The 19,247-nt window shown below is 45.6% G+C and overlaps 1 protein-coding gene across 1 annotated transcript in view; it reads right to left on the minus strand.

Annotated features, from left to right (window-relative positions):
- The window catches only part of RANBP17 (RAN binding protein 17), a 646,782-nt gene extending 637,373 nt beyond the window's left edge, over positions 1-9,409 (minus strand). Inside the window, exon 1 of the mRNA XM_075601659.1 lies at positions 9,164-9,409. Within this exon, the coding sequence (XP_075457774.1) occupies positions 9,164-9,181 (18 nt within the window). The 5' untranslated portion in view covers positions 9,182-9,409. The remainder of the gene's footprint in view (positions 1-9,163) is intronic.
- Between the last annotated feature and the right edge of the window lie 9,838 nt (positions 9,410-19,247).

Below are 19,247 nucleotides of genomic sequence, written 5' to 3' on the forward strand. Positions count from 1 at the left end.
ATAACATTGTGGGAATGAGGTACCTGGACATTGAGGGTCTGCGGATCAGGTAAGATCCCAGGTGGGATTGCTGCTTTAAACATTCTGAAGCGGGGGCATCCAGGCACTAGTTAAGGGGTGCAGGAAACTAGTCATTCACATCTGGCTTTTTTTTCTAGATTCGACATTTATACACACACATACACACACACAAAACAAGGACTAATTGTAGTATAATGTAATACAATAAATAAACTTATGTCAAAAACGAATGTTCTTACTAGAAATGTATTAAATTTATTTCATTTATGGTTTTTTTTAAATGCGGGGCTGGGGGCGGGATTAGAGGCGGGGTTGGGGGCGGGACTAGAGGCGGGACTAGGTGGCGAATAGATTTTTTGGTTCGGCGAGTAGATTTTTGGGTGATTTGTCAAGCACTGTATATATATATATATTGTGACACACAGGAATATCACTCTACACTTAGATAAGTTGTGTCCAAAACACCTGTTAATAAGTCATGTGTAGTAGGACTTAACAGTGGTGCTAAAGGTTAAATAAATATGAAAACAACAGAGGAAAAGCAACCTTTAAATAGCACACGGACATAAGTGAAAGTGTAACAAAAGAAATTTTATTAAAGTGAATAAAACAGGGGATAAAGTTAAAAGGTGAGGGGGGCTCAACACTACCTAGACAATGTGGACCTGGAAGCAAGGGTCTAAGTTTAGATCCAAAGCAAGACATGCACAGGACACAGGAGGCTCTGTCTAAGCACACCTGTGTGTAACAATCAACCTACACTGAGATCTTGTGACCACATGAAAAATCACCATATAAATTTGTACAATGGTTGCATAGTGTGGGTACACAAGTTGTGAAAGTAACAGAGTGAAAAATATGTCACCGCTCAGTGTGTAGATGTCACGGGCAGAAAGGTAGGTCAAAACTCCATGTCAGGTGAAAAAAGTAGGGGCCCCCCTCAGCAAGACTCCCACTCCAGTACCCCCAATCAGTCAATTTCTAGATCCGACATTTACACACACACACACACACACACACACACACACACACACACGTAACAAGGACTAATTGTAGTATAATGTAATAAATACATTTGTCAAAAACGAATGTTGTTCTGACTAGGAATTTATTTAATGTATTTTATTTATATATTTTATTTTAAAGCGGGGTTGGGGACGGGACTAGGGGCGGGGTTGGGGGCGGGACTAGAGGCGGGGTTGGGGGCGAGTAGATTTTTTGGTTGGGCGAGTAGATTTTTGGGTGATTTGTCGAACACTATATATATATATATATATATATATATATATATATATATATATATATATATATATATATATATATATATATATATATATATATATATATATATATATATATATATATATATGAACAACAAGAAAAGAAAGCGCCCGATCCTAGTGCAGCATGAAAAAATACAATTTAATAAAAATGAATAGAACCAACAAATGCAAACTCACAAACAAATGAAAAATAAAAGCATGTAATGAGTATACTCAGTGTGACCTGGAAGTCCTCCACACTATCAGTGTATTCCGGATATGAGGTCTGCTGCTCGTGACCCCACAACGCAAGGGCTGATCAGAAAAGTCTCTCTAATATCCCACAAGTGGTCCGTGGTGAATGGGCAGTATTGAATGAGTATAAAAATATACCAGCAGTGTAGCAGCAGCTAGAAAACGCTCTTCCCTACGCGTTTCTTCACTCTACGGTGATTTCATTATATATACATACATACATACACACACACATATATATATATATACACACATACACACACACACACACACACACAGTTCTCTGGGGAACTTGCTTGCTTGCAGTATGATTGTGACAAATCTAATACACAGTGCTTTTCCTGGTAATATACAGGTTAATAAAAGCTTCAATTAGACTTAGAACTATGCAACTAATTTTGACAGATTTATTATAAATCATTCTTCCTGGTAATACACAGGTTATTAAGAATTTATATTAGTGTTAGGGACCCTTGAGATGTGGTCTGCCGTGTAGTGGCTCAGGGGCTTACAACACTTTGGCCAATATGTTAAACTAAAAGACCATTTTATTTAATAGATAGCTATACATATATATTTAGGCACTGTACCGTGTATAAGTTTCACTGGATGTGCACTGAGCTCTGTCTGTGGTCACACACACACACACACACACACAATTGCAATGCTCTTCCTGCCATCCAACCCAGAATTGTTCTGATCTAATTGAAGAGCCCAGAGAACCTTAATGTCATTTCCTATCCTGCATGCCTCACAAAAATACAAATTAATAGAACAGAGTAAAAGTTCAGTTTGAATACAGATTACAAGCACAGAGCTTTGTTTCCTTTTGTAGAAGCAACAGAGTACAGGCAGTCCTCGGTTATCCGACACAATGCGTTACTCAAAATGGCGTTGTAAAGCGAAACGTTGTAAAGCGAAACACGTTTTCCCATAGGAACACTGTTTAAATGAAAGGTTCCGTTCCTGAAGGCATTTTTAACACTAAAATACACCAAATATTTTATGCAGGCAATAAGATATGCAGCACACACGTAAATTATATAATGTATACACTATTATATATATAATATAACATAATAAATAATATATTATATAGTATTATATAGTATAATATTATATATATACGCTCTTACGACGCTTTGCAACGTTGTTTATGTGAATATGTATATATATATACACACATACACAACGTTGCAAAGCGTCGTAAGAGCGTTGGATAAGCCATTTTGGCGTTGTAAAAATGAATATAGGTATGCATTGCATTGCGTTGGATAAGCCATTCGTTGTAAAGCGAAGCGTTGTAAAACGAGGACTGCCTGTATTGCTAAATATGTAAACATATGCAAAATGCATGGATTGTTTGGTCAGTGATATACACAGTATTTGTTCCAATCACTCTGCAGCGCAAACCATTTGGGTCTGGTGTAGTGGTTGCATGTGTTTTTTCTGCAGTCACCAATCTGCAACCTACTTATAGAGAGATAGTTCTCATAGGGCAATGGTCGTGAACACCGAAATTGAGTTAATCTTGAGTTTATGGGCTTTGTTTCTAGTGGGATGCTGGATCCTACATTCGGCTCTGCCATGCTCTTAATTCTGTATAACAAAAAACACTGGCGCTCAAACATTCCCAAAAATTAACCAGTGAAATAAGTACTGTATATATAAACTAATGATATATAAAGTGATAAAGTATATAATTAAATATATGTGAAACAATATGTAAGATGGTAAGGTGCAAAACATAATAATTCCACACCACCAATAAGTTAAAAAAAAAAGTAAAAAATACAAAGGCAAACAAAAACGTCACTCAACATTCAGAACAGACTGTTTCAAAAGTCTTGACAAGCATATATTCTCCAAATCCCAGGGGAGCGATGATGAAAGCAATGTAAAGGAAAAAAACACATAGGAGTAGGGCAATATTGCTGGAACAGTGAAATTAAATAATAAAGGAGCTCCAAAAATTCCTACTCACAATTGAGCAGAAATAGCCAAACAAAAATCCAAACAGTGGCAATGAAGTCACTGAATGGTATGGTGTAGTAGATTCAGCAGAACTAAAAAGCAGAGACAAAACCACAGTACAGATCATATATAAAAAATGTATCAAAACATAAAACTCACAAATGAAGGCTTGGTTGCGCTTATAGTGCCGGCGAAAGTGATGCTACGTCGCTTCAAAACAAATGTATTGAAGCCGTCGCGTGCGCTTATAGTAGGAGCGAAGCGACGGAGCGACCTCTGGAACTCACTTCAATTTGATTTTTCCAGCGACCGCAGCATGACATCAGCATCGCTGTCGCCGGCACTATAAGCGCAACCTTACAGTATACAAGTGGATAACGGGCATGGTAAGTATAGGGTGTTGCCGTATGGCAAGATGCGATCTCACCGCTCCACTGTCCGTGCCTTCAGTCACTTGCACATCCAGGGTAATCCTCAGACGTCACTTCCGGTCACATGGATTCGCCTGCCGATTCGCCGTACGTAAATGACTGCTTTCTCAGGAGCGACTAACTACTACATCATATGTGGTATAATTATCCCCAACTCTATCGCAAAGCTTTTCCTATTGGCTCTCAGTTAGAAACACACCTGTCATAAATATAGTTTGATACACGTCATATAAATAATGCAATATTTAATACAAACGTTAAAAGTAGCAAATAATTCAAAATGTATATTAATTTTATACAATAATAAAAATATGTATAAAATAGAGCGTAGTGGGTATTTATACCACATATGATATAGTAGTTAGTCACAGCTGAGGAAGCCGTCATTTACGTACGGCGAAACACATAGAGCATGGCTTGCGGCACGATCTAGAGCAGTGGTGCGCAAAGTGGGGATATTTTGGGGGGCGAGGGCGCTTGCAGAGGTCCCAGGCTCTTCCCCGAGGCATTTAAATTAAATGCCGGGGGATCGCGTGAGGCCTCTGCAACTCACTTACCCTGTTTCTGGAGATTTGTTGTGACCGTCGCCATGGCAACGTGGCATCAAATGCCGCCGCGGTATCATGCGGAGTGACGTCACACACCCTTCTCCATGGCAACGGAGTCACGTAACGTCACCTCGCGACGTCATTTGACGCCGCCAAATAAGTGGAGGGGGGCGCGAGACTGAGGAGGAGCAGACACGGGGGCACAGCTAAAAAAGTTTGCGCTCCCCTGATCTAGAGAGAGGCATCCCCCGAAGTACCCCGACACTCCGGGCAGGTGAATCCATGTGACCGGAAGTGACGTCGGAGGATTGCAGTGGATGCAGAAGTGACTGGAGGCATGGACGGTGGAGCGGTGGAGCGGTGAGATCGAGACTTACTATACGGCAACACCCTATACTTACCATGCCCTTTATTCACTTATACACTGTAAGCCTTCATTTGTGAGTTTTGTTTTGATACATTTTTATATATGATCTGCACTGTGGTTTTGTCTCTGCTTTTGAGATCTGCTAAACCTAGTACACCATACTATCCAGGGACTTCACTGCCACTGTTTGGATTTTTGCTCGACTATTTCTGCTCAATTGTGGAGTAGGAATTTTGGAGCTCCTTTATTATTTAATTTCACTGTTCCCGCAATATTGTACTATGTGATTTTTTTCTTTACGTGGCTTTCATCATCGCTCCCCTGGGGTTTGGAGAAAATGTGCTCTTAATTCTGCCACATATGAGTATGACAAACCAGAACGCATACATCAGTTCTCATTTCCCCCTAATCCTCCTCACTTAACCTCTATCTCCAAGACAGTGAAAGAAGACAGTGCCAGCACACTGCACACTGCGTTCAAGAATAGGCACAAGTGCCACAGGTTCGCCATCACAGGAGTAGGGTGAAATCCCTTATTTTCTCGTCCTCTTCACTTTTTACTCTTTACTTTGTGTATCCCCAGCCAACCTACCCTTGTCACTAAACTCGGTCAAAAACAGGAATAAAAACAACCCATCTCGGATATTAGACATTTTGCCATTCCTGCCAAATGCATGACAGCTGTGCCCCAGCTAACCATAACTTCTGTGTGTGCGCTTTGGAATATTACGGTATTTTTAAGCAAAGATATTGCACTTAAACATTAAATATGTTCTTGAAAGTTTATATTGCAGGATGCAGGTTGAGTGGAAACATTGGGATTCAGTGTCCCTTACTTATATCCAGAGGCAATCATCAAGAGCAGAGGACAGGAGAGCACTTTGCATCTGGCTTCTTTCCATCAGGGATGCATTTTCTATCCACAGCCAGCAAAATAGTTGCATGTACCACTATATCCCTTCATCCTCTTCACTCCCCTTTATTAACATCCTCATATTCCACTGTCTTTATATAGAGCAGGGGTGCACAGGATTTTAATGGGGGCGCGGAGACCCTGAGCGCTTCCCCAAGGCAGTTAAATTAAAGGCCGGGGGAGGCGTGAGGCCTCTAACTTCTTTTACCTGCTCTGAGCCAGCTCTTCGGTGACGCGATGTCATCACAACATGGCGTCAAATGGCAACGCGGTCCCATGACGCTGCCGAAGCCAGAGAGCCGGTAAGGAGGAGGGCGCGATCAGAAAAGTTTGTGCACCCCTGACATAGAGGGCAATGTATTAGCCATGAGGAATTTTTTTTTATCATTCCCTTTAGCCCTTCATCCTACGCTACTTTAATTCCCAATGTCACCATTTTCTTTTTCTTTTTGACGGCTTCTGTTGGTTAGTCCGTCAATGTGGTTATGGGGCTGTCGGTTATCCTGTCAACCTACACAGACGGGGCGTATCTCATCAGACTGTGGAGAGCATGTGGGTCAGCCTATCAGAGTGTGAGAATGGTTGTGACTCATCAATGTGGGGGGGTATTTGGATCTGTGGTTGGCTAGTCAGTCAGTCAGTGTGTGAGCAGCCTAGTTATTTATTTATAAAAATGTTTTACCAGGAAGTAATACATTGAGTTACATCTCGTTTTCAAGTGTGTCCTGGGCATAGTTATGATGACAAATAATACATGGTTACAAATACATAGTAACATTAAGTGAACAGGGCTATACATTACATATACATACAGTTATGTATGTATGGGGAGGGTCTGTGGGATACCCCAGGGGTCCGCAAGATTTTCTGTAGGGGGTGTGGGCGGAGGCGCTTACAGAGAGGCCCCACGCTCTTCCCCAAAGCATTTAAATTAAATACCATGAAGCGTGCGTGAGGCCTCTAAGTTCCCTTACCTGGTCTTTGGCGGCTTCTGGCGAAGCGTCACCATGGCAATGCCGCGGGGGCCACATGATGTTGTGACGTCAGAAGACGCCAGAGAACAGGTAAGGGGGACGCGAGCAGGGGGGGGAGAGCAAGCAGGGAGGCGCAGACTGAAAAGTTTGTACACCCCTGGGATAACCTATCAGTGTGTAAATCTGACAAGTAGCTTTGCAAACATTAAAATGAATTTGGAGGATGTCACAATTTATGATTATTTGCAGGTATACAGGCTGTCAGAAGAAACTACTCTTAAGAAAATCCCATCTATGATATAAAAATATTTCTTGTTACAAATAAATGTGTTTTAGAATTAGAAATTGGTGGCAGACAAGGACTGTGTGACCAATTTAGACTCCACTAGATCTAGGGCCACAATTTCTAAGCAGTCTTCTGGGCTGTAAGAGGTTTTATGATTAGGCCTCAGACATAGTAAGCGTGCGCGTGACGTCTCCTCTCCTGCGATTATTGGCCTGTAGTGTAAAAGACGGCGCGCAAAACGGGGGAGGGGGGCGTGATGGTGATGTCACGTGAGCGGTTCGCCCTCACTTGCCTAACCGTGCACGTGACCAGCAGTCGCGCCGAAAAAAAATGTGTCTGTCCAAGTTTCTGCACCGCCGTCTCCTACATACACGCGCACAATATAGCCGTGCGCATTGACTGTAGCTATTTTGTATTAGACACGAGCGACGTCACACGCCGTCGCCCCTACTAAGGCCGCAGCCTTCTGGACATTACAATTTCTTTAGTAATGTATTTTCCTGTAGATTATGTTAGGTGCTCTAAAGGCACCAACATACGGGAACTCCCAGCAAGACAATGCTTGATCTGCGCCAACAAACTTAAGAGTTAAACTCTGAACGTCTATCCATGGCATTATTCAATTCCTTGACTGTACCTGCAACAAGCCTGCTCTATCCATCTACTACTCTTCCAGTAAACATTTATATTATTTGCACACATCTCCTGAATTTACCACCCTCCAGCTTGAAAGCATTTCAGGTTTGAAGGATTACTACATTGACACATAGGCCCATATTTACAAAGCAACGCATTGCCATAAGACGCATTCCGGCATCAGAAGACACCTTATGGTCCATTTAAGCATGCCAGATAGCTTATGGCCCAGCAATGCTTAATAAATATGGGCCATAATTGCCAAATTTGCATGCCCTTGAGTTTATATAGGTTAGTGTACTAGATTTGTATCAAATTAAACTTTAAATATTCATTATGCTTTACTAGGGCTTGAAATGCTTCTCAGATATACATGCCAAATGCCTCTTTAGTGGCAATTTAATAGTCAGAACACCACATTATTTATTTTATACACACACGTGGCATAATATTATAACACAATGGTTACAAATATGCGCGTCAGACAAAAACAATAAGAAAATGAGTCACTGCCCCAAAGAGCTTACAATCTAAGTGATAAAATGGTGTGAGGGCATTCTGGTAAACGCGTCTGCAAGGGGTTAAGGTCAGTGCATATGATATATATTCGACAGTTTTCTGTGTTTACTTTTTGAATTAAATCAGTGTTTATGTTTTTCAGCTGTTTTCACGTTTATTATTTATTTTTTCAATCTGTGTTCATCAGTGTTAACAATGGACAAACTTTTGGCGTTTATGTGCACACTTTTGATAATTTCCACACTTCCTTTGGGTTGCCTTTGTAGCCCATCTGCAGGTACAGAAAAAAAGGCCTGATTCGATAAGAAATAATGGTTCATTTCTGTTTTTTTATTTTAATTTTTTTTATCAGTTTTAAGCAGAAGTGTAAGATTATCAGTCGGCTGTGTTTTTTGGTGAAAACCTAAAAAAAAAAAAAAAAAAACATAACTGGGTAAAACTTCAAGGAACAGGCCTGCTAAGTTTCAATCAATGAAGTCACATTCATTCCCAGCGTCAATCATACCATTCAGAATGGCTGCGTTCAAAAGTTGCTTTGACATATTAGGGTTGCTGGTCACAACGTCCTGATAATTATATAGTCCTTTGGGGGGTGTGGGGTTGGTTTACCAGGCAATACAAAACACACTGATAAGAACGGCCTGCTGCCTAATGTACCGTGTATGTGTGTGCAAGTGAATGCATGTAGGGTGGTGAAACGCGGTACTTTCACAGCACACCAGCGGCCGACATGTAATACAAAGCAGCAGACAGTCAATCTCAAACCGGAGGGAGGGATCGAACCGGCGATCGCGTGCTGCATACCACCAGAAACCGGCCAGCCCGCCAATGTGAAAGGAAATGTGCAGCCTGCACGTTTGCCGACAACGCATAGGTGGTCAGAAAGCATGTGTGTGCGCCCGAGGGAGCCCCCCTCACAATCTATGTTTACATACTGTAGGAAGGTGTCGCGGTTAAAAGTTTTAAGCCGTACTGACCTGCAAATGAACCGCCATGTTTGGTGGTGTGTCACGTCAAAAACGGGAGCCGAGACCCGGATTCAGCGGGGAGAGCGGCGTCAGGAAGTCAGGGGGCGGCGAAAGGTTCAGAGGGATCCCATGCGGGAGGTGAAGGTTACAGAGAGCGGAGGCTGCACGGTGTGATCGAGAGAGGCCTTGGCTCCAGCGCCTGTCTGTGTGCAGGAAGAGCTGCTGCTGCTGCTGCTTGCTGCTGCTTGCTGCTGCTGCTGCTGCTGCTGCTGCACCGGAGGATTCAGCACTGGCAACAATGTTTACAAACCTTCCCCTTGTCCCCACCCTCTCACCCTTCCACTAGAGAAATCACGACCACCAGATTAATATTCACTCCCATCCTAGCTGAAAAGCAGTACAAAGACCATCTTGCTCCCATCCTATGTTGGTGCCTCTTACCAGTGCTACAAAAATAAAACTTAAGTTTTGGCTGTATTAAAAATGACGCGTTTCAGTATTTGGATGGTGAAGATGTTACATGTTACTTAACACAGTTTATCTCGGGGGCAAGATTGATTTTTCTTTCTTTCTAAAATTGCTATGTAATGAAGTATTTTCCTGTGATTGATTATAAATCATTTATTAGCACATCGACATTTTGATTTTTAAAGTGCTACATGTCCTTACTTTAAAGATGTGTGTCAATATTTATAACCGAAAATACTACAACATAGAAACTAATAGCAGGTGGGCCCCTGAATCATAGATTTCATTTCAGTACTCCATAATATTGTGATTGAACAATTTATACTCGGGCTAATATTTACAGTCTTCTGCTGGCAGACACCTTACAATTTATTAACACAGATAGGCTGTGAGGTATCTGTTAGCATTGGAAGGCATCGTATGTGAGAAAACTGCTTTGTACATACTGTATAGGCTTGAATGCTCTTATTTTGTTCTTTTACTTCTATAATAAATCTATTGTGTTGAAAATGGTCCAATTATATTATCTTTTTTGTCTCTTCCTCCTGTTCAATATACTGCAGTTTGAACTGTGCTAGCTAAGGGCTGGGACCCGCTGCGCCCGGCGGCGTGGGAGGCCGCACGTGTGTTCCCCACCAGCAGGGGAATCCTCCTGAGCCGGTCCCAGTCCCCCCTGGCTGCACAGCTCACTACACGCTATGACGCGTCAGCCTCAAGGGGATTCAAGAGAATTGTAATCCCAAGCGGCGACGCGTCACGTGGTGTGGCTGTGAGCCAATGAGGAGGGGAGGCTTCGGGGAACGGGGAGGAGAGTGTGGGGGGAAAGCAGCAATTTTAAATAAACTGCAGCACCAATGAAGTCCCCCCTGCTCCCTCCCACAGACTCTCTCCTCTTGGGGGGGAGGTCCCCCTTCCGATTCCCCCCCTGCTCCGATTCACCCCCCACCCACCCCCTGTATGTATTTGTGAGTGCCTGTCTGTGTGTGTGCCTGAGTGCGTGTCTGTGTGTGAGGAGTTGAGGGGCTGAACGGCTGGCGGGCGGTCCCGCCCCCTCACGTCATGGCCGCGCCCCCCCCACGTCATGGCCGCGCAACCCCCACCCCTTTTGGCCATGCCACCCCCCTCTCGCAAAAATGGTCCCTTAGGACCGGAAAAAGCCCCAAGTGCCTCTCCACGCGCTGCCTGTCTGCAGTGCGGGCGCGTGGTCTGAGGCAGCGGGCCTTAGCCTAACCGTAAACCATGCACAACTTCCATTAACTTTGGATGGGTGTTGATGCTTTGTTATCTATTAACTCTTGCCACATCCACTATATGGAATAACCTATGAGTATTCAATCCCTCTTGACTTCGATGCGAAAGTGCCCCGATCGGCACAATCGCACTTTAATAAATAACCTTCAATGTGTTGCTTTAGGCTTAGTTATTTTTAATTAATATGGTCTAAAAGTACAAAGATCCATTGGTTATATTTTAGTTAAGACATCTTTGTCATCCATTGAATAAGCGATTTTAACTAATATATCATTCTAAGGGGAGAATGTATCAAAATGGCAAGTTGCTTTGAGGTAAATTTTACATATTTCATAATAGTTGTTTGAGATGTGTTCGACCAAAAATGCCAATTGACGTTAATGTGGCTTTTAAAATAGTCTTGAATGGCTCCTTTGGAGTTTATAGATTTTACCCCTGTCCTTCAGGCACCATAATATAATTATAGAAGGAAGGTTCATACACAACGTTTTCAGAGACTTTGATCCATATCTTGTTCTAAACCCCCTGGGCATAGTTTTAAAGGTATTGAACATGTTTCTTCACATTGGAGGGTTTCAGAACCCTGAATTTAGCCAAAAGAGACCTTCTGTATACATGGACTAAGGACTATGTGTCTGTAAGTTTCAGGGAGCCACGTCGCCCTCGGTGCGCTGCCCGCTCACCTGCTCCAGTGGTTGGCACTCTCCCGACACCTGCTCCTGCCTCCACGGGTCCCACCGATCCCTCTGGCAGCCATCGCGCTTCAGGCGGGCGCGCACTCGCTCCAGCTCCTTAGTGCCGTCCCTCTTCGCGAGGACAGGGGGCACGCGCAACTCATGCGCGTAGGTGCGCACGGACACGCTCGCAATACACACAGGCTCCATCCCAGGGAGCACACCTGAGCCTTGTTACCCTGCCTCCTATCGCAGCCTCGCTTTGCACACACCTCTACGCTGCAGTTTTCCTATTGAACGCTTTCACCTACATAAGCTCAGCTGTGCCACTAGCACTTTGGCTGAGCATAGCTCTAGTTGCGTTGAACTCGTCTCTTCTCTGCCTCCAAAGTCTTGTCCTGTCTTGCCTTGCTGCTTCTTCCTGTGTACCGACCCGGCATTCCACGACCTTCCGCTCTTCTCCAAACCTGACCTCGTCAAACGGACCACGACGACTCTACTCTCTGCAATCCCAGACCCGGCTAATAGTACCTGCAACGTTCCGTACCTCTCCTCCTCTGACCCCGGCAAGTATAACGACAACCCATACCTCTCCAACCCCGACCCGGCTATTCAGACTTACTCTACAGTCCAGACGCGCCCCCGTGGCTGTGGGTGGCGTAATATCCATTCCCACCACAGCACTGTGGTCCCACTGTGTTTGTGGTGAGCACAGCATGACAGTATGCTCAGCCACACAAACATGGACCTCGCTGAGGTGGAGAGAACCCTGACATCTCACGCCAATATGTTCTCCAGACTAGAATACAAAGGAGATTATAGGTGGCACACCACTGCTTTAAAGAAAAAGTTTTTCAAGGAGTTTACATTTGGTGCTCACCTTCCGTTGATCCTGGCGTCCCAAAGCTGGATCCAAAGTAATAGCAAGATAGGAGAAAGGAAGAGGCACACAAATTGTAGTGGAATCAAATGATTTCAAATGTATTAATGCATCAGAGCTAACAATGGTAACGTTTCAGGACAAGCAGTCCCTTCCTCAGACCAAACACCTCAAAAGTGATAACACAATAGCACATCTATATATACCCCAAAAGGTCAAAATAATTACCTTCAAAGGTCAAAATAATTACCTTCCCCAGTAACAACCAAAAGGGCAGGGCTGCATCCAATCTCACAGCCTAATTGTGCACGCCCCCGACGTCTGACATCACTGCGCGGCGTCGCGTCATGACGCACGCGACGTCACAACGTGATGACGTCATTCAGCCCAGTGACGGCCCACAGAAGGAGTGAGAGAGTGGAGAGTCCTGGAGCCAACCCCAAGATGTCTGCCCACAGTGACTGAGGTGTTGGTCTGAGGAAGGGACTGCTTGTCCTGAAACGTTACCATTGTTAGCTCTGATGCATTAATACATTTGAAATCATTTGATTCCACTACAATTTGTGTGCCTCTTCCTTTCTCCTATCTTTCTCCAGACTAGAGAGATACCTTGAGCAAAATGACTGTCGGATGGACCTGCTACAGCAGAGCCTCCATTCCCTCACTGTCCAGGTGCAGACCGCCCCTGCCATATCTACTTGTAACGCGTAGGTCACCAGAAACGAGGGGCGACCGCGGGGCTGAGGTAGGGATTGCTATAGAACGCCAACCACAACCGCGAGGGCGCATCTAGAGTGTAGGATAATCTTGCAGGCTGGGTCAGGGTAATAGAGGACAGCGTAAACGTGGTACTTGCCGGGTCTAGGAGTGTAGAGTAGCGGATCGTTGGGGTACATAGCCGAAGTCAGGATTGTAGAGAGTAGAGTCGTCATAGAGCCAAAGCCAGGGTCAGTGCAGGAGAGAGCAGCGTCATTGTATTCCAATGCCAGGGTCAGTGCAGGAGAGTAGAGTCGTCATATCCAAAGCCATGTCAGCGCAGGAGAATATCACAAGATCCTGTGAGGATTCGACATCCTGGCTGTCGCAGACCGTCTCCTCACCCCAACAAGCCTTCCGTGATGGATACCCAGGATGCGCGGTTTCCTGGTCCCAGTACGCGCGTACGGACCTTGCGCACTCTGATCAACCGCCCGCGGATTCGGATCCCACCCCCATCGCTGTCACACGACGTGTACGTTCGGCCAGCCTCCCTGCTGACTCGCGTGTCAAGCTCCGCCCCCGCTCTGGGGAGAGTCAGGACCGCCGTGGGAGTGACGCACGTTCTCGGCTCTTCCCCCTGACCTCCGTGACGCGCGCGGGTCGGCGCGCAAGCAGTTCCACCCTCAGTTTACAACCATTCATTGCTGAGCATAGTCATTGTGACGCCGTGCCTTGCCACATCCTTGTTCCTGTATCCTTGCCTTGCCTTGCTTTGTATGCTGATTAACCTCTTGTTGCCTGAACCCTGCTAGCTCCTTGGACTCCGCTTCTCTCCACTCCTGATCCGGCTTGTATGACTATTCTCCTGTCTCCAGTCCTGACCTTGGCTAAGTACTCCAACGATCCGACATTCTCCTATCCTGAACCTGGCTACGTACCCCGACTATCCGATTGTTACGCCGGAGTAGCCCGCAGACCAGACCTGTCCCTAGAACTGAGGTGGCAGGTATGAATACACACACCGACAGAGCGAGGGACGTGTCCGGGTTGTGGTATTAGATGGTGCCAGGCCAGATGGGGTGTATTGCGAGAATACTTGCCGATACCGTTTTCCCAGAAGAATGGTCGTTGCCGTTGCCGAGATCAGGGGTAGGAGATGTATGGAGGAATCGAGATGAGTGCCGAGGTCGAAGGGAGCCAGAAGGTACTGTGACAGAAACCAGGGGATGGTAATAAATTCCGTATATAGGGCTCCCAGGATACTAGACAGTTTCTATCCTGTTTGGCCTGGGAGTGCAGCCTTATAATACATACACTCCATCCCACAGTTTGGCAAGCGCTGGAACTGAGGGATGAGAGATCCAGACCAGAGTTTGTCTGCTGCCTGATTTCTGTCACCTGTCATGCTAATTAGGAATCAGGTATGAAAGACTGATTTCCTGTTTGCTCTGGTCCCCCCACAAGAGCCAGGAGGCTGGAAGGCTGCTGAACTACAGAGGGGAGAAGCCTCTTCCCTAAACAGGTTCAATCTTTCTGTTCATTTGTGTAAGACTGCAAAAGTACCGTGTTTTGATGTTGGAAGTGGAAAAGCCACTTCCAACCCTGAGTCAGGGATATCTAAGTTAAGTTATCGCTCAGGTGAGCAGCTTTTGTTTTGATCTGTTTTCTGTTGTATGCACTGTGGCAGTCTCAGTGCCTGGGACTGAATAAACCAGGCATAGCCTGTTTAAAGGAACAGTACGTGACGCCTCATCATTTAACCTACCCTAAAAGACCGTGTTCTAAACAGTCCCGGACAAACGACGGAGCCCCGGAGTAAGCCGTTTGTCACATATGGTGGAGAATGCGGGCAGAGCACTAGGGAGTCTGCGGGTTGAAGAACTTTGAAAAAAAAAAAAAAAAAAAAAAAGTTTTTTTCATCCTCTGCAAACAAGATGGAAGACGTGGTGGGTGCGCTGGTACGCAATGTCGCTGCCCAGAAAGACGCGAATGAAACCCAGCAACAGCTGTTAATAGCCCAGCAAGAAACTAATGCAAACCAGCAGCAGACGAATGCAGCCCATCAACAGCTGCTAATAGCCCAGCAAGAGATTAATGCCAACCAGCAACAGGCGAATGCCAACCAGCAACAGGCGAATGCAAACCAGCAACAGACGAATGAAGCCCTGCAAAACGCGAATGCAAACCAGCAAGAGACAAACCGCTTGCTGAGAGAGGAGCAACAGCGGTTCGCTCAGGGCTTACAGCAGGAACTCGAGATCCTGAGGGGGACTATCAGTAACCTTCCACTGGCAGCGGCAGCCCCAGTACCGAAAATGACCAGGGCAAGCCACTACCTTCAGAAGATGGGACCCTCGGATGATGTGGAAGCCTATCTTCTCACGTTTGAACGCACGGCACAGAGAGAGGGATGGCCAGAAGCTGAGTGGGCTGGTCTAATCGCACCCTTCCTAAGCGGCGAACCCCAGAAGGCTTACTTTGATCTAGAGCCAGCCGAAGCTAACGTCTATGCAAAATTGAAGTTCGAGATCCTCGCCCGCCTCGGCGTAACCACGGCTGTTCGCGCCCAAAGGTTTCACGCATGGTCCTTCACGATGGATAAAGCCACCCGAAGCCAGATGTATGACCTCATCCACCTCGCCCGGAAGTGGCTACAACCCGAGATCAACTCAGCCAGCCACATCGTGGAACGGTTGGTCATGGACCAGTTCTTGAGGAAACTTCCCTCTGCCTTACGCCGTTGGGTCAGTCGGAGTGACCCCCACAATGCGGATGAGCTTGTGGCCCTCGTAGAAAGGTACAATGCAGCAGAAGAGCACCCGCAACCCACAGTCGTGGAGCAACCCCACTACCCGAGGTTCCAGGACTCTTCCAGAGACGGTAAAAGGGTACCGGGGTTAAGGGGCGCTGAAGAGCGGCGACCACCTTCACGCAGCACCAGCAACAGTGGTTCGCACACTAAGGGCAATAGCCAACATGGGGAGCCGGGAAAAGGCTCTAAGTGGGACACAGACTATGTACCTAAATGTGTAAATTGTCATGAGAGGGGCCACACAGCAAAAATCTGCCCACTAAATGATGAGCCCATGCAATGCAACAGCGTGGAACCTTATTCGCTGTTGTCCCAATGTATGGGCCCTAGCCCAGAGGACCCCTTGAATAACCATCTGTGGGCATTTGTAAAGGTTAATGGTAAGAGGGTTCGGGCACTTCTTGACTCTGGGAGCATGGTCACACTAGTGTCCGAATACCTCTTGCCCATTAAGAAGAAACAGGGAAACAGTTCACAAAGAGTGGCAATTTGTTGTATACATGGGGATAATCATGAATATTCCACTGTTGATGTTTTTTTTGAAACAGAGTTTGGTTCTTTAGATTTCAAGGTGGGTATTGTACCCAAACTGGCACATGATGTGTTAATAGGGACCGACTTTCCCCATTTTCTAAAAATGTGGTCCCCCGCTCAGAATAGCGCCCAGAGTTCAATAGCGGACCATAATGAAGTATTAGAAGAAACAAATCCTTTCCCTTTTTCAGAAATGGAGGTTGACGAGGGCCCAAATAAGAAGGGGGAAAAGGAGGAGTGCTGTAAAATTCCCTTCCCCATCACTACTTTGGTAGGGAATACCCCAAATCAAGATGTTGAGCAGACACTTACCACCCCAGAACCGGATAAGACCCTCGCTGACATAGAGGTCAGTCCTGGGAGTTTTAAGAAGGCCCAGTGGGAGGACCCCACATTAGCGGTAGCAAGGGGAAATATACGGGACCAGAATAGTACTCCTGGCCAACCAGATAGGTCACTTGCTTACCCCTACTTCGAGGTAGAGAACGACCTAGTATATCGGGTTGATAAAAGGAAATCAGTTACAACTAAACAATTGTTGGTACCACGTACATTCCGTAACGTAGTATTACACCTCGCACATAGTCATCCATTGGGGGGGGACCTAGGGGTGGAAAAGACAAAAGAAAAGGTTCTTCGAAGCTTCTATTGGCCTGGGGTTCTGGCAGAAATTACGAATTATTGTTCCTCATGCCCAGAATGTCAGATCACCGCCCCGTTCAAGGCGTACCGCAGCCCATTGGTACCCCTTCCCATAATAGAGGTACCATTTGACCGGATTGCTATGGATCTAGTAGGACCCCTAATAAAGTCTGCTAGGGGACATCAGCATATATTGGTAATATTAGATTATGCCACCCGATATCCGGAGGCAGTTCCCCTACGTAGCACCTCAGCTAAAAACATAGCAAAAGAGTTAGTAGTTCTGTTTTCCCGGGTCGGGATTCCTAAAGAGATTCTATCTGACCAGGGAACACCATTTATGTCCCAAGTAACGAAAGAGCTATGTAAACTCCTAAAAATCAAGCATCTCAGAACCTCAGTCTATCATCCACAAACAGATGGTTTAGTGGAAAGGTTCAATAAAACCTTAAAGAGCATGTTACGGCGGGCGGTTGATAAAGATGGGAAAAACTGGGATTGTTTGTTACCGTACCTGTTATTTGCCATTAGGGAAGTTCCCCAATCATCCACTGGCTTCTCCCCGTTTGAACTATTGTATGGCCGACACCCAAGGGGCTTACTGGATATAGCCAAAGAGACTTGGGAACACGAGGTTACCCCTTACAGAAGTGTAATAGAGCATGTTGCCCAGATGCAGGACCGCATTGCTGCAGTCCTACCCATAGTGAGGGAACACATGGAGAAAGCTCAAGAAGCACAGAGGAATACATATAATAAGGGTGCTAGGGTCAGAATTTTTTCTCCAGGTGATAGGGTACTAGTTCTGGTTCCCACCGTGGAGAGTAAATTCCTTGCTAAATGGCATGGGCCATATGAGGTCTTGGAAAGAGTGGGAGAAGTAAATTATAAGGTAAGACAGCCAGGTAGGAGGAAACCTGAGCAAATTTACCATATAAACCTACTCAAGCCCTGGAAAGATAGAGAAGTCTTGTTAACCCTAGTACCCCCAGGTCCGTCAGAGAATCAAGAAACTGACCCAGAGGTTAGCATAGCTGAAACCCTGTCTGTTCATCAGAAACGAGAGGTTCAGAATTTAGTGAAAAGAAACAAAGAAATCTTCTCTATACGGCCAGGTAGAACTAGCGTAATTGAACATGACCTAGTCTCTGAACCGGGGGTCCGAGTTAACCTTAAACCGTACCGAATCCCAGAGGCCAAAAGAAAGGCTATAAGTTTAGAGGTTAAAAAAATGCTAAAACTAGGTGTAATTGAGGAATCCCAAAGTGGGTGGAACAGCCCTATAGTCTTAGTCCCAAAGCCAGATGGTACAACAAGGTTTTGTAATGACTACCGGAAACTAAACGCGGTGTCAAAATTTGATACTTATCCTATGCCCAGGGTAGATGAACTTGTAGAGAGACTGGGCAAAGCCCGATATCTCACAACCCTAGACCTAACAAAAGGGTACTGGCAGGTTCCCCTCACAGAAAGGGCAAAAGAAAAGACAGCCTTCTCAACCCCAGACGGCCTCTTTCAGTATAAGGTGTTGCCTTTTGGCTTACATGGAGCTCCCGCCACATTCCAAAGAATGATGGATAAAATTTTAAAACCACATGCTCGGTATGCTGCCGCCTACCTGGATGATGTGGTAATCCATAGTGAAGATTGGCAATCCCACCTTCCAAAGGTCCAAGCTGTGCTTGACGCAGTCCGGTCTGCTGGACTAACTGCTAACCCCGCTAAATGCACTATTGGTCTGGAGGAGGCCAAGTATCTGGGATATTCTATTGGCAGAGGTTTACTCAAACCCCAAACACTCAAAGTGGAGGCGATACAAAATTGGCCAAGGCCAGTTACAAAAAAACAAGTAAGGACCTTTTTGGGGTTAATTGGGTACTATAGAAGGTTTATTCCCAATTTTGCAACTAAGGCAACCCCACTAACTGACCTCACAAAAGCAAGAGGACCGCTAATGGTAAAGTGGTCCCCCGAAACCGAACAGGCCTTTAGAAGCCTGAAAGAAGCTCTCTGTGCCCAACCAGTGTTGGTCACACCTGACTTCTCCAAAGAGTTCGTAGTCCAAACCGACGCATCTGAGGTAGGGCTGGGGGCGGTACTCTCCCAGGAGTCTCAAGGTGAGGAGCACCCCAT

Source organism: Ascaphus truei, chromosome 5 (assembly GCF_040206685.1).
Source record: "Ascaphus truei isolate aAscTru1 chromosome 5, aAscTru1.hap1, whole genome shotgun sequence".
In the NCBI taxonomy this organism is placed as follows: domain Eukaryota; kingdom Metazoa; phylum Chordata; class Amphibia; order Anura; family Ascaphidae; genus Ascaphus; species Ascaphus truei.